This window comes from Mustela lutreola, chromosome 1, assembly GCF_030435805.1.
Source record: "Mustela lutreola isolate mMusLut2 chromosome 1, mMusLut2.pri, whole genome shotgun sequence".
NCBI lineage: Eukaryota > Metazoa > Chordata > Mammalia > Carnivora > Mustelidae > Mustela > Mustela lutreola.
In genome coordinates, this window is record NC_081290.1 from 282933898 (window position 1) to 282949564 (window position 15667).

General features: G+C 41.0%; 1 protein-coding gene and 1 long non-coding RNA gene across 5 annotated transcripts in view; one reads left to right on the forward strand and one right to left on the reverse strand.

Moving 5' to 3' along the window:
• Positions 1-15667, reverse strand: part of MAJIN (membrane anchored junction protein) — a 30005-nt gene that overhangs the window by 11610 nt on the left and 2728 nt on the right. For all 4 annotated transcript variants that reach the window (XM_059146664.1, XM_059146653.1, XM_059146646.1 and 1 more), the window contains 2 exons: positions 8963-9079; positions 370-415 (listed from right to left, as the gene is read on the reverse strand). In XM_059146664.1, the coding sequence (XP_059002647.1) occupies positions 370-415; positions 8963-9063 (147 nt within the window). In that variant the 5' untranslated portion in view covers positions 9064-9079. The remainder of the gene's footprint in view (positions 1-369; positions 416-8962; positions 9080-15667) is intronic.
• LOC131815064 (uncharacterized) overlaps positions 52-15667 on the forward strand; it is a 33328-nt gene continuing 17712 nt past the window's right edge. The window contains exon 1 of the long non-coding RNA XR_009347548.1: positions 52-437. This is a non-coding gene — a long non-coding RNA (uncharacterized LOC131815064). The remainder of the gene's footprint in view (positions 438-15667) is intronic.

Below are 15667 nucleotides of genomic sequence, written 5' to 3' on the forward strand. Positions count from 1 at the left end.
CGTCAAGTACAAGGCAGTAGTTGGGAGGGTGAGGTTTCCAGAGCCCTGGAAGGCGGCAGTCCTCCAGAAGCTTTCCCCATGCCAGCTGCCACAAAAGAGAGCTGCGGAGGGCCGGGAACTCTGGTGGAAACAATAGAACTCCACCTCAAAGGTGCTGACACTTCAACTAGGAGAACTGACAAAGGATACAGGCTTTAATTTTCCTGGAAAAACAGTGAAGTTTCTTTGCAGAGGAAATATGGCAGGGAGAAGCCAAGAGATCAGGTGGAGGCTGTGACTCAGTTCACAGGAAATAATTAAGATCTGGATATGGACACATCCTTGGCTTAAAGAATAACTTTCCCAGAAGTCGTGTGCTTCTTTCCCTACCTCCAGCTCCTGGACGATGACTTCCTTATTCTCTATGTCTTTCCCTCTAGAAGGTAAACAGATCAGAGGTAAGTAAACCGAGAAGGAAAACTGTGAAGACAGTAGACTCTACTGTCAGTAAAGTGAAGACAGTAGAGCAAAAAGGACACCTCCATTCACGACTAAGTAACAGTTGTGTGTGTTGACAGGGCTTGTGGGAAAAGGTGATCACCTAGGTGATGTGGTCTGAGAACCGGTAGGAGGCGGTACCAAAATATCTTCTCCAGTAACCCGCCAAGACCCGAAATTCCCACTGTGAAAATTAATTTGTTAGAGGTGTACTCAAGTGTAGCCTGTGGACCGTCAGGAGTCTTCAAGACCCTTTCAAGGGATCTCAAAGGGCAAAACTATTTTTATAGTAATAATAAGATGTCATTTGCCCTTTTTTGCTGTGTTAACATTTTATTTTTTTAAAATTTTATTTGGCAGAGAGAGACACAGCAGGAATACAAGCAGGAGGAGTGGGAGAGGGAGAAGCAGGCTTCCGCCTGAGCAGGGAGCCCGATGAGGGGCTCGATCCCAGAACTCTGGGATCACAACCTGAGCCGAAGGCAGAGGCTTTAACCCACTGAACCACCCAGGTGCCCCCCGCCCTGCTTTTTTTTTTATATATATATTTTATTTATTTTGCTATGTTAACATTTTAACCGTTAGAGCAAAAGCAGTAGAGGGCAAAATCGCTGGTGCCTTTGCACAAGTCTAGCCAGTTGCACTAAACTGTACTATCAGTTGTGGTCATCTTAACTGCCACACAGGAAAAAAAAAAAATCCAGTTTCCTTTATATTTCAGGAAGCAGGAAAAAATTAATAATTTTATAAAATCTCAACCCTTAAATACATGTCTTTTTAATACATAATGTGATAAAATGGAAAGTACTCATACAGTACTTCTGCTGCACACCAAAATATGATGGCTGTCTTGAGGAAAAGCACTTGTATGAATACTGCAAACTGAACTAGCTGGTCTTTTCATGGGATGTTGTTTTACTTCAATGATCAGTTAACAGAAAAACTGTTCAAACTATTCAGATTTAGGAACGTGACATTTTCTCATGAAGAGTGAGCTTATCAATTCAAGGAAAGCAACTGACAGGGCACCTGGATGGCTCAGTGGGTTAAGCCTCTGTCTTCGGCTCACGTCATGATCTCAGGGTCCTGGGATAGAGGCCCACATTGGGCTCTACTCAGCAGGGAGCCTGCTTCCCCCTCTCTCTCTCTGCCTGCCTCTCTGCCTACTTGTGAGCTCTCTCTCTGTCAAATAAATAAATAAAAATTTAAAAAAAAAAAAGGAAAGCAACTGACAGTTTGTATCAATGATACATTTTAGGATTTCCAGCAAAAATTTGAACTTTAGAAAACTTCTACCCACCACACTGAGGTTGACAACTTTCAAATTTTTAAACACTTTTCTAAGATTGGTAGGGATATTAGTAAATATGATTTTATAATGTTGTATAATGAAGTGTGTCGACATTTGGATGATCTATAGAAGTCAGTGAATCAATATTTTCCAAATGACCAATGAAACACACCACGTTACAAAATCATTATAGGTTAAAGGCTCATTTACAGCACAAGACATACCAATGGGTTTTAGTGTAGCAGAGTTCAGAAAGTTCACTGATATGATTCAGATTCCATACTGCAACTAACCTTTAAAAAACTACTACATTGGGGCGCCTGGGTGGCTCAGTGGGTTAAGCCTCTGCCTTGGGCTCAGGTCATGATCCCAGGGTCCTGGGATTGAAGCCCCCGCATTGGGCTCTCTGCTCAGCAGGGAGCCTGCTTCCTCATCTCTCTCTGCCTGTCTCTCTGCCTCCTTGTGCTGTCTGTCAAATAAATAAACAAAATCTTAAAAAACAACAACAAAAACAAACTACTACATTAAACGGGGAACCTGTGGCTCAGTTGGCTGAGCGACCAACTCTTGATTTCAGTCCTGCTCATGATCAATCTCAGGTCTTGGGACTGATCTCCGTGTAGGACTCTAGGCTCTCTGCTCTGTGTTCAGGGCAGAGTCTGCCTGAGATTGTCTCTTCCCCTCTCCTTCTGCTCCCCAAACCTGCCTGCCCTCTCTTTCTCCCTATCTAGACAAATAATAAAGTCTTAAAACAAAACAAAACAAAACAAAAAAACTACCAGGTTAGGGAAGCCTGGGTGGTTTAGGCAGTTAAGCGCCCACCTCCAGCTTTTGGCTCAGGTCATGATCTCATGGGACGTGAGACAGAGCCCCCAGCCCAGCACTGTGCTGTGTCTTCTTGGGATTCTTTGCCTCTCCCTCTCTGTGTGCCTCTACCCCTGCTCACACGCAGGCACACATTCTCTCTCTCAGAGAACTAAATAAAATCTTCAAAAAGAAAAAGACTCTCCCTTTGCTTCTCCACCTGCTTTCTTTCTCAAATAAATAAATCTTTTTTAAAAACTACATTAACGGGGCACCTGGGTGGCCCAGTGGGTTAAGCCGCTGCCTTCGGCTCAGGCCATGATCTCAGGGCCCTGGATCGAGTCCCGTATCGGGCTCTCTGCTCAGCAGGGAGCCTGCTTCCTCCTCTCTCTCTCTCTCTGCCTGCCTCTCTGCCTACTTGTGATCTCTGTCAAATAAATAAATAAAATCTTAAAATAAATAAATAAAAATAAAAAATAAAAAACTACATTAACGTGGCACCTGGGTGGCTCAGTCGGTTTAGAGTCTACCTTCGTCTTCGGCTCAGGTAATGATCCCAGGGTCCTGGGATCAAGTTCCGCATGGGGCTCCCTGCTCAGCAGAGAGCCTGCTTCTCCCTCTCCCTCTGCCTACTGCTCTGCCTATTTGTGCTCGCTCTCTGTCAAATAAATAGATAAATTTTTTTAAAAAGATTTTATTTATTTATTTGACAGAGAGAAATTACAAGTACACTGAGAGGCAGGCAGAGAGAGAGAGAGAGAAGGAAGCAGGCTCCCTGCTTAGCAGAGAGCCCGATGCGGGACTCGATCCCAGGACCCTGAGATCATGACCTGAGCAGAAGGCAGTGGCTTAACCCACTGAGCCACCCAGGCGCCCCTAAATAGATAAAATTTTAAAGAGCTACATTAAAACGAAACAACTACCACTTGTCAAGTTTTGATGAAGGGTCAAAGAAGAATATCCACAATGATCTGTGAAGGCTATTACCAAATCCCTACCTTTCCCAACTACACATCTATGTGGGGCAGGATTTTTTTCATATAACTCAACCAAAAAAAAAAAAATTCACAACAGATTGAATGTAGAAGCAGCAATAGTCTAGCAGCCTTCTATTAAGCCAGACACTAGTAAGAATTGCAAAAATTTAAAACAATATCCATCTTCTCACTAACATTTTGTCTTGAAATATGGTTTTTTCCAATAAAAATGTATTAGCATTTAATGGATATATTATTATTTTAAATTAACACACTTTAAAGTTGTAGTAAGATATATATAACCTAAAATTTGCCATTTTAAACATTTTTTTAAAAGATTTTATTTATTTATTTATTTAAAAGATTTTATTTATTTGACAGAGAGAGATCACAAGTAGACAGAGAGGCAGGCAGAGAGAGGGGTAGCAGGCTCCCTGCTGAGCAAAGAGCCCAATGCAGGACTTGACTCCAGGATGCTGGGATCATGACCTGAGCCGAAAGCAGAGGCTTTAACTCACTGAGCCACCCAGGCGCCCCAAAGATTTTATTTATTAAAAAAAGATTTTATTTATTTATTTGACAGAGAGAGACACACAGCGAGAAAGGGAGCACAAGCAGGGAGAGAGGGAGAGGGAGAAGCAGGCTTCCCTTGTAGCAGGGAGTGCAATGTGGGGCTCAATCCCAGGACCCTGGGATCATGACCTGAGCCAAAGGCAGACACTTAATGACTGAGCCACCCAGGCACCCCTTTTTAAACATTTTAAGTATACAATTCAGTGGTATTAATTACACTCATAACCATGGTGTGTAACAATCACCACTGTTTTCAAAGTTTATCTTCCCAAACAGAAACACTATACTCCTTAAGCAATAATTCCCCATTCTGCCCTCCACCCCACCCCTGATGACCCCTATTCTACTTTCTCTCTATAAATTTTCCTATTTAATATTTCATGGAAGCAGAATCCTACAATATTTTTTCCTTTTGTTATTGGATTATTTCACTTAGCATAATGTTTTCAAGGTTTATCCATGTTGTACCTATATCAGAACTTCATTTTTTTTGCAACTTTCTTTTTATGGCTGAATAATACTCCATTGTATATATATCTATACACACCATACAGATAACTCTATTTTGTTTGTCCATTCACCAATCTGATGGACCCTTGGGTTGTTTCCGTCTTCTGGCTTTTGTGAATAATATCGCTACGGTGTTGTACAACCATCTGCTTGCATCCCTGTTTTCAATTCTTTGCGGCACATACCTACAGATGAAATTGCTGGGTCATGTGGTAATTCCATGTTTCATTTTTTGAGAAGCTGCCAAATTGTTTTCCATGGCAAGTGCGCTACTTTATATTTCCATAAGCACTACACAAGGGCTCCAATTTCTCTACATCCTTGCCAACTGTTATTTTCTGGGTGGTGTTTTGTTTTTCTTTTATATGGCTATCCTAGTAGGTATGAAGTTGTCTCATTGTGGTTTGGATTTGCATTTCAGTAGTGACTAATGATACTGAGCATCTTTTCATGTGCTTATTGGCATTCGTGTATCTCCGCTGAAGGATGTCTAGTGAAGTCTTTTGTCCATTTTAAAACTGGGGGTTTTTTTGCTGTTGAGTTGTACTTCTTTCTATATTCTAAACATTAAAGTTCTACCAGATATATGATTAACAAATATTTCCTCCCATCTGTGAGTTGCCCTTTAACTCTGCTGATAGTGTCCTTTGATGCATAATTAAAAAAAAAAATTTTAGGGACGCCTGGGTGGCTCAGTTGGTTGGGCAGCTGCCTTCGGCTCAGGTCGTGATCCCGGCGTCCTGGGATCGAGTCCCACATCGGGCTCCTTGTTCCGCAGGGAGCCTGCTTCTCCCTCTGACTCTGCCTTCCACTCTGTCTGCCTGTGCTCGCTCTCACTCGCTCTCTCTCTGACAACTAAATAAATAAAATCTTAAAAAAAAAAAAAAAAATTTAGGGGCACCTGGGTGACTCAGTTGTTAGTATCTGCCTTTGGCTCAGGGTATGATCCCAGGGTCCTGGGATCGAGCCCCTCATCAGGCTCCCTGCTTGATGGGAAACCTGCTTCTCCTTCTCCCACTCCCCTTGCTTGTATTCCCTCTCTCACTGTGTCTCTGTCAAATAAATAAAATCTTTAAAAATTTTTAAAAATATTTAGTCGGGGGCACCTGGGTGGCTCAGTGGGTTGGGCCTCTGCCTTCGGCTCAGGTCATGGTCTCAGAGTCCTGGGATTGAGCCCCCACCTCGGGCTCTCTGCTCAGCAGGGAGCCTGCCTCCCCCTCCCCCTCTGCCTGCCTCTCTGCCTACTTGTGATGTCTCTCTCTGTCAAATAAATTAAAAAAAAAAAAATTTAGTCAGGCACCTGGGTGGCTCAGTAGGTTAAGCATCTGCCTTTGGTTCAGGTCATGATCCCAGGGTCCTGGGATTGAGCCCTGCAGTGAGCTCCCTGCTCAGGAGGGAGTCTGCTTCTCCCTCTGCCCATCCCCTCCATGCTTTCTCTCTCAAATAAATAAAACCATTATAAAAAATTTTTTTATTTAGTCAAGTCCAAATTTATCTAATTTCTTTTGGTGTCAATGTCTTTGGTATTGTGTTTAAGAAACCACTGCCAAATTCAAAGTCATGAAGACTTGTCACTATGTTTTCTTCTAAGAGTTTCATAGTTTTAGCTCTTAAATTTAGATCATTGATTTATTTTTTAAAATATTTTATTATTTATTTATATTGGGCGGCAGAAGAAGAGGGAAAAGGAGTCTTTTTAAAAAATTTTATTTATTTATTTGACAGAGAGAGAAATCACAAGTAGGCAGAGAGGCTGGCAGAGAGAAAGGAAGAAGCAGGTACCCCACTTAGCAGAGAGCCCAATGTGGGGCTCAATCCCAGGACCCTGAGATTATGACCTGAGCCGAAGACAGAGGCTTAACCCACTGAGTCACCAAGGCGCCCCAGGAGAAAGTCTTAAGCAGATTCCACACTGAATGGACCCCAACATGGGTCTCAATCTCACAAGCCTGAGATCATGACCTGAGTCAAAACCAAGAGTTGGTAGCTCAACTGTGCCACCCAGGTGCCCCTAGATCTTTGATCTATGTTTAGTTAAGTTTTGTATACAGTATAAGGTAAGGGTCTAACTTTATTCTTCTACATGTGGATATCTACTCTTCTCAGAACCACTGATTAAAGAGAAGAGATTGTTCATCCCCTATTGAATGGTCTTGGCATTCTAGTTAAAACAAATTGATCAGAATGCCTGGGTGGCTCAGTCAGTTAAGCGACTGCTTAGGTCATGATCCTGGAGTCCCAAGACTGAGTCCCAAATCCAGCTCCTTGCTCCGTAGGGAGTCTGCTTTTCCCTCTGACCCTCCCCCACTCTCATGCTCTCTCTCAAATAACTAAAATCTTAAAAAAAAAAAAAAAAAAAAAGTGACCATAGATGTGAGGGCTTATTTCTGGGCTCTCAATTCTATTCTATGGTCTATAAAGTTGTCCTAATGCCATTACCATACTTTTTGATTACCTATAGTTTTGTAGTAAGTTTTTAAATTGGGAAGTACAAATCTTCCAATTTTGTTCTTTTTTTTTTTTTAGATTTTATTTATTTACTTGACAGATCACAAATAGGCAGAGAGGCAGGCAGGGATTTTCTACATGTAAGATCACGTTTTCCACAGATATAGTTTCACTTCTTCCTTTCTAATTTGTATGCATCCCTGTCTTATTTTTGATATTAAGGGAAAAGCTTTTTCTAAAAATGATTGTGACATTAGCTGTGGCATTTTCCTATACGGCCTTTATCATACTGAGGAAGTTCCCCTCTATTCCTAGTTTATTGACCTTTCTTATCATGAAAGGGTGCTGGATTTGGTCAAATGTTTTTTCTTTTCTTTTTTTTTTTAAGATTTAATCCATCCATTTGACAGACAGAGATCACAGCAGGCAGAGAGGCAGGCAGAGAGAGAGAGAGAAGCAGGCTCCCCGCTGAGGAAGGAGCCCAATGTGGGACTCGATCCCAAGAGTCTGGGATCATGACCTGAGCTGAAGGCAGAGGCTTTAACCACTGAGCCACCCAGGCGCGCCCCTTTTTTTCTTAAAGGAGGTAAAAGTTTACTGAATACACCTCAAAGGAGTGGCAGACAGTACAGCAGAGGAGTGGCTGTCTGCCTTGGATGCTTTTTCTTTATCAGTTGGGATGATTATGTGTTTTTTTTACCCTTCATTCTATTAATGCAGTGTACTATATTGGTTGATTTCTTTTTTTAAAAAAAAAGGTTTTATTTATTTGAGAGTGAAAAGAGAGAGCATGAGAGAGACAGAGAGCATAAAAGCAGGGGGAAGGGGCAGAGGGAGAAACAGACTCCCCACCAAGCAGGGAGCCCAGTGCAGCACTTGATCCCAGAACCCTGGATCATGACCTGAGGTGAAGGCAGATGCTTAACTGACTGAGCCACCCAGATGCCCCTATACTGGTTGATGTCTGTATGCTGAACCATCCTTGAATTCCTGGTGTAAGTCCCAGGTATATGAACAATGCCAGTCTCCTCATTAATTTTTTAGAAATATACTTGTTTTTTTTTAAGATTTACTATTTTTTTTTAAGATTATTTATTTATTTATTTGTCAGAGAGAGAGAGAGAGAGGGAGAGCGAGCACAGGCAGACAGAGAGGCAGGCAGAGTCAGAGGGAGAAGCAGGCTCCCTGCAGAGCAAGGAGCCCGATGTGGGACTTGATCCCAGAATGCCGGGATCATGACCTGAGCTGAAGGCAGCTGCTTAACCAACTGAGCCACCCAGGCGTCCCTACTATTTATTTTAGAGAGAGGGAGAGCATGAGCAGGAGGAGGGGAAGAGAAAGAAGAAAAGAGAGAATCTCCAGCAAACTCCCGCTGAGTGTGGTGCCTGATGTGGAGTTCGATTTCACAACACTGAGATCATGACCCGAGCAGAAATCAAGAGTCAGATGTTTAACTAAGAGAGCCACGCAGGTGCCCCTAGAAATATAGATATTTTAAATAAAATATATTATCTGTTAATATTTAATGATATATTATTTTTAAATTAATAAGTATGCTATTTTAATTTTTGTTTTAATCTTTATATGACACATATTGGCAGGTATAACCACAACTATCAAAACCTCTTTAGGATCCTTGATAATCTTAAGAGTGCAAAGGGATCCTGAGATAAAAAATATTGAGAACCCCTGCTCCAAATGTATGCCATCACTAATTTAGAAACTTACTTGAATAATAATATATGGAATATAAAATATCTGGGAAAGAGAGTCCTACATACTTCAGCCAGTCTCCAGGACTGAGTGAAGGCAGAGAAGAGATGACACATGGGAATGTACCGACCTGTATTTGCAAAGGCTACTCTCCTAGCTTTAAAATTACCTGATGCTGTTGCCGTATCTAATTTTGAATTTATACACATTGGGTCCTGCGTGAAGAAACCTCGTCTCTGGAAACGGGTAGGTGAAGGGTTTTAAACTCATACTTCCAAACGATAGCCTAATAAAACAGAAATATGAGAGAATTATTAAAAAGCAAAAGACAGTTCCTTATCAACTTTATGGTATAGGAAAGAGAGCCTGCCCAATATATAGCATCTCTTCATGAGTAAAATATTCAACACTCAACATCGGTTAGTTTTTATATTAACTGTCTACATTAATCACCTGGATCATTCTCCTACCTGCATGGGGAAGATATATGGTGATTGGGGATAATCTCTATCCTTGAAATCAAAACACCTGAGTTCAAGGTTTGTTGTTTGCCTTACACCTCAGGCAAATCACTTCTCTCCGTGAGACTAATAATAGCAACATCTGATGACTCACAAGGTTTTTGTTAAGATTAAATCTATCTCCCAAATATCTCCTGAATCTATTCTCCTCCCTTGTCCCCACTTTCCCTGGAACCTAGGGCCAGTGTGAAGAGGGCTCAAGTCAAATAATGAAACAATCCAAATGCATCAAGGTGGCATAATTAGGAAGACCTCTGCTGTTAATTTTAGATGAAGTTAAGGGATGAGCACACCATCCTGTCACAGCTAATACAGCAAATAAGGATGTACACTAATGTTTTCCAGTGTTGCCGAGGAACGCCTTCTCTTTCCTAGCTCTCAGCCATTCTTCCTCTTTACCCGCTTGTGAGACTGCCCGTGCCACAAGAGTGCCTACTATCCTCTTAGCACTTGCTTTACTTTTCCTATTCCAGAATCTTTGCCCACTTGAGGTCCTCTCTGAGGGAAACTGGAGAAAGGGGAAAGATGGAAAAAGGAGAATGGCAGGTCTCTTCTCCTTCAAGGGGGCATTTGGGACACACTCAAAAGTAAGAATCAAGCACAGTGATTAGCGGTATTCAAAGTCATTAGGACTTTTCTGTGCTTCTTTTTACTTGCAGGGATAATAAACCCTGCATTTTCTGTCTCTTCATATGGAAGTTTAAGTAATAAATAATGAGATTAGAGGTCCAGAGTTCCTGAGGATAAAAGCTACCCACACACAACACAAAGTATTGATTTCAGAGGCAGCTAAGATGCCATAGACCGAACAGGCACAAAGAAAGAATAATTCAGGGTTGAACCTTAGCTCCCCTTATACCCCTCCTTATTTTCTCCAGGCCTTGGTTTTCTTAGTTATACAATAATAACAAAAACTAACAATAGCTTTTTGTTATGCCCTATTTTAAGTGTCTTACATATATTACCTCACTTAATCCTCACAATAAGCCGGAAATCAATAGTCTAAATTTGATAGATAAGGAAACCGAGGCACTGAGAGATGAATTAACCTCCCCATAGTTATATGAATATTGGAATCGGGATTCAAAGTGAGGTAATACAGGGCCAGACTTGATGCACTTATCCACTTTCCCACTCTGCTTTCTGAGGATTTTAGTTTTTTTAAAAAGTACATTTTGTAAGTACTAAAATATTATATACACATAAAGGACTATTTTTATTATTCTTTCCTCCATATTACCCCAATACCATTTCTACTCAGCAGGGAAAACTCTTGTTTGGTGGAGTCAGGAGATCTATGTGCCCAAAGAATGGAATTTCCCACAATTTGCAAAGTTCATGTCTGGGCCTGCCAGTAAAGAGATATTCCAGTGTCTGATCTTGGCTGCTTGGGATTAGAATGACAGGAGGCTGGAGCCAGAGCCCATGAGACTATTTAGACTAGAATTGCAGTCAAAAGTGAAAAGAAATAGTTGGTGCCAACTGCAAAGTTACCAGAGGGGAAATATTGTTCATATCCTGAAGGGAAAGGAAAAAAAAAAAAAGCTCACTGATTCCCATGTCCAAGGCATGGGAGGAACTGAACTAGATTTGATTGTGTTTTTGGTGCTAAGGTGACACTTTTTCAAAGTAGGAAAGGAGTCTACCGGTAAGACTTGGGTTGCTGCCACAAAAATTTAGCTTTCACTTATTCAGAGGGTTCTCCTAAAATGCAGTCACTCTTATCAAAGACAGAGGGCTGAGGGATCAGAGTAAAGGAAATGAAGGACATTTGCTGGAAATGACAGTCCAGAGAGGAAACTTCATGCACTGTGCCACAGCTGGCTGCCTGAGAGAGGTAAAAACAGCCCTCTCTGGCTGGGGCCTGCCTGTTAATTGCTGGCTGCCTGCTTCAGAAACAAATACCACACACACTAATTACCTCATTTGAAAATAAAGATTAGAGAGCATAATCCAGAAGAACCACGTAAGTGGTGGTGGTTCAAAGATTTCACAAGGTTATTTTCCAACACGAGTACTGCAGTTCATGACGACACTATGGGATCTTAACAGGTGAAGGGTCAGACTCTCAACCCATTTTTAGGTGATCAAAAAACACGATGGGTTTAAAACAGAAAAGATTAGAGGCAATATCCATTAGTTGGAAAGACATAAGACTTGGAAGGGGAGGATCAAGGCTTGAGTCCTAGCTCTGCCTTTTATTAGTCATTAGACCCCGAGCAAGTCACTTGGCCTCATCGTTTCTGTTTCCACACCTGCAAATGGGAATATGATTATATTGTAAATAACACTTCATAAGCTCTAGAGTATTATATAAACATTAGCTTTTTGATATATTTGAAGTTTCTCTCTTAATGCCTCACTAGAAAAGCAAATTTAATAAGAGAGGAAAACTATCTTTCATCTCAGCACAAAAATCTGACACATCCCAATCAAGAACCTTTCTTTGAAAATTCCCCCAATAATTAGCTTTAAATGACATACTGGCAAGGATGTTAGATTTTTAAAGGTTTTTAGTCATTTGTTTCCCATAAAGAAACATCTGGGTCAGTGCATGGAATCTAAAGCAGGGCTGAAGGCTCTATGAGGATAATGATATTGACTACTGCGGTGGAAGGAGATGATAAGGAAGTCCTGTCATTCAATATATCTGGGGACATTTGATGGAAAAATCCTCCACAGGGTTAAAGAACAAAAGAGCTTTCATAAGCATTTATTCAAAATACATTTACTGGGCAGATCTAATACGACAGGCTCTACGACAACTGAGGGTGGGCAACAAGATAGGGAAATCCCACTGATACTGTGGATTTACTACCCAAGTTTTAGAACTTAGATTGAAGACGGATGACCAGTTTCTCCTTTTGCCTTCACAAGTCCTTGGCTGGTCTCAGACATCTGCCTGGCTCTACTAAATTATATTCAGAATAGAGGTTCTATACTAGAGAATATTTCCAACTAGAGACTCACGGTTGCCTATAGCCTCAAGTGCCCTTCATTTTATTTTTATTTTTTATTTTATTTCATTATTATTATTTTTTAAAGATTCCACTCATTTATTTGACAGACAGAGATCACAAGTAGGCAGAGAGGCAGGCAGAGAGATAGGAAGGGAAGCAGGCTCCCTGCTAAGCAGAGAGCCCGATGTGGGGCTCAATCCCAGGACCCCAGGAACGTGACCTGAGCTGAAGGCAGAGGCTCCAACCCACTGAGCCACCCAGACGCCCCATGCCATTCATTTTAGAGGGTATGAGAAGAAACTGATTTCACCAAAGTAGGAAATAAGTTCCACAAGGTCACATAACTCAGAATGCAACCAGGATTAGTTCTCCCCAAGACTGCTGATTCCTTTGGCCCACACATTTTCCATTACAACACATCACTGTCAGTCACTTTATAAACTGTAATCCCTGGTTATCTCGTAATTGTGGATGACTAGAGACAAACTCAATCTGGGTACAAAGGGATCAAATCAAAATGTAAGCTTTTCTGATTAAATGTTCTTAGAATTATTTCTTGGAGGTGGTAAAGGGTCACATTCACATTTGTTTGTCTTCAAGCTCTATTTTCAAAAGGAACTATTCTCGGTTTCTTCACCTTGCAGAGTGACTAGGACAGCTAATGAAATAATGAAGGTATAATTGCTTATTGTAGCACTCTACACATAGGTTATTCTTTATTTAAAAACAAATCAGGGGGACGCCTGGGTGGCTCAGTTGGTTAAGCAGCTGCCTTCGGCTCAGGTCATGATCCCAGCGTCCTGGGATCGAGTCCCACATCGGGCTCCTTGCTGAGCAGGGAGCCTGCTTCTCCCTCTGCCTCTGCCTGCCATTCTGTCTGCCTGTGCTCGCTCTCTCCCCACCCTCTCTCTGATAAATAAATAAAAAATCTTTATTAAAAAAAAAAAAAAAAAAAAAAAAAAAAAAAAAAACAAATCAGGGCACCTGGGTGGCTCAGTTGGTTAAGCCACTGCCTTCAGCTCAGGTCATGATCCTGGGGTCCTGGGATCAAGTACAGAATTGGGCTCCCAGCTCCTCGAGGAGTCTGCTTCTCCCTCTGACCTTCTCCCCTCTCATGCTCTCTCTCTCAAATAAAACCTTTTAAAAAATGTTTTTAAAAAGCAGTGTTAAAATACGGGACAAGAAGATACTAATCTAAGACGACCCAGGATACTTTCATGCTTATCAATGTCATTTTTCCTCATTAGGTTTCTTCCCACTCTTTAGACACAATCTTTAAAATGCTCTTGGCATTTGTTCAGGAATAGATTTGCTCTTGGAAGTGTCAGATTTTGTTTTGTTTGAGAGGGGAGGAGTAACTAAAACTAACAGAGAGGTAGGAAGATGCCCCAGAATGAAACTAAAAGGCCTACTGGACAACTCAATAGACCAGAAAGGAGTCTAAGTTAATCTCTTCTGCTACTTTTGGGACCGAAGTGCCACTTCCACTTACATCTTAACCATCCTAAAAGCTATTGGAAAAACTGCCTTTGGTCGATAGGTCCAGATCTGTGCTCCCTATTCTGGAAAAACAATAGAATGATATTGCTTCTCTCCACCCTAACCAGAAGCTGTGGCTTGTTTAATGACAATCAACCTATTAGCATTTTAACATTATAGTGCAGAGCTCTAAACATCCTACCAACTCCAGGAACCCGAAAAGCATTTGGATGTAAAACTGCTGGCAAAGAAAGACATTTTATTTTTTGGTTACACCATTGGGTGAGTTGCCCTGAAGCAGTTCATGTAGGAAAGAAAATTTTAAACGGGGGGAAAAAGTACCAATAGTTTCAGAAGGACAAGTGGTGGAGAGAAAAGAACATCTTCTATAATTTTGAGCTAAAAACTCTTTAGTCTTTGATGTACCTATCTCAAGGGTCTTAGTGACAGAAGACTAATAAAGTGTAAAAAGAAAGCTTCTAAAATATACAGCTTTGTTCTTGCCATGAAACAATGGCAGATTCTGAAGAAATTAAGTTAATAAGAAAACTAAATTACTTTTTATGTAAAGAGCAAATTTCACACAGGAAATTTGAAATATCTTACTAACTTTAATCCAATGCTGGTGAGATACTGGGGAAATAAGAATTGTATTTACAAAAAGATGTATCTGACTTGAGATCATCTTCTAATTTGGCCAAGATCATACAAGGGCAAGACTAAAACTCAGATGTATTGCTAAAGCAAGATAGTCTAGCTGATTATGAACTGGCCTACACACCATATTAGCCTCAATTCTTTATATTTTACCACCTAAGCCTAGCTCTCAAATAAGAAAATCAGTTATTATTGCTAAGAAACATAAAGCTTTGTACTTTGAAAAACCATCAAACCATAGGGATCTGATGGTGAACTGATCTTAACAAACAATCTCATATTTATAAAGCACTTTCAATGTATATAATGCTTCCCTGTCCCTATCCCACAAGATCAAAAAACCTCTATTAAAGTAGGAAGGCAGATTCAGCTATTTTATACTCTAACTGCTCTCTTCATTTTTACTTGATTTCTCTCATTCTCATGTTCATTCAACATTCACTCATTCGGCTCACAAATAGTCACATACATACTATGTTCCAGAAACGAAGTGCCAGAGATATAGTGGAGATAGTAAGAACTTGGTCCTCACCTGCAAAGAGCTTACAAATAATTTTAAGTGTGATGACTGCTACAAAAAGGAATAGGGTGATGTGGCAACATGATAGAGACTCTTACCCTAGAATGGAAATCATGGAAGCCAACTGTAAGTAACAGACTCACATCTGAGGGATGAGTATGAGTTAGGGAGGCACCAACAGAGAGTGGGTCTGGGGTGGGTACAGGAAACAGCAGATGTAAGAGTCCTCAACTGGGAGAGAGCATGGCACTTTCAAAAGACAGAAGTGTAGTGACCCAGAAGATAGTGGGCAAAAAGGACAGTGCTATGAAAGTAATAGAGAGATAAGCAGTGGGTCAGCTGGCATACATCTGAGAGCCTACTATGCACTAGGCACTGTTTAGAGTAGGTAACAAGAAAGAGCATGTTTAGAGTAGGTAACTAGAAAGACATGATAACTTGTCTTTAAGGGCTTACATTTCAGGTGTGGAGAGCAACAATGAACACATAAATATAACCTGAAGTACTCCAAGTACTCTAAAGAAAAGAAAATAGGGCTTTATAGTAAAGAGTGACTGGGAGGCTGGTTTAACTACTGAGGCCAGGGAAGGCCTTTCGGACAAGATCACAGCGGAGTTGAGGCTTTCGTGGAAAATGGAACAACCATGCAAAGTCAAGAGGAAAAGCATGTCAAGGTGGAAAAAAAACCCAGCAAGCACAGATGCCCTGTGATGGGTGGTTTAATGGATGGAAAGGTC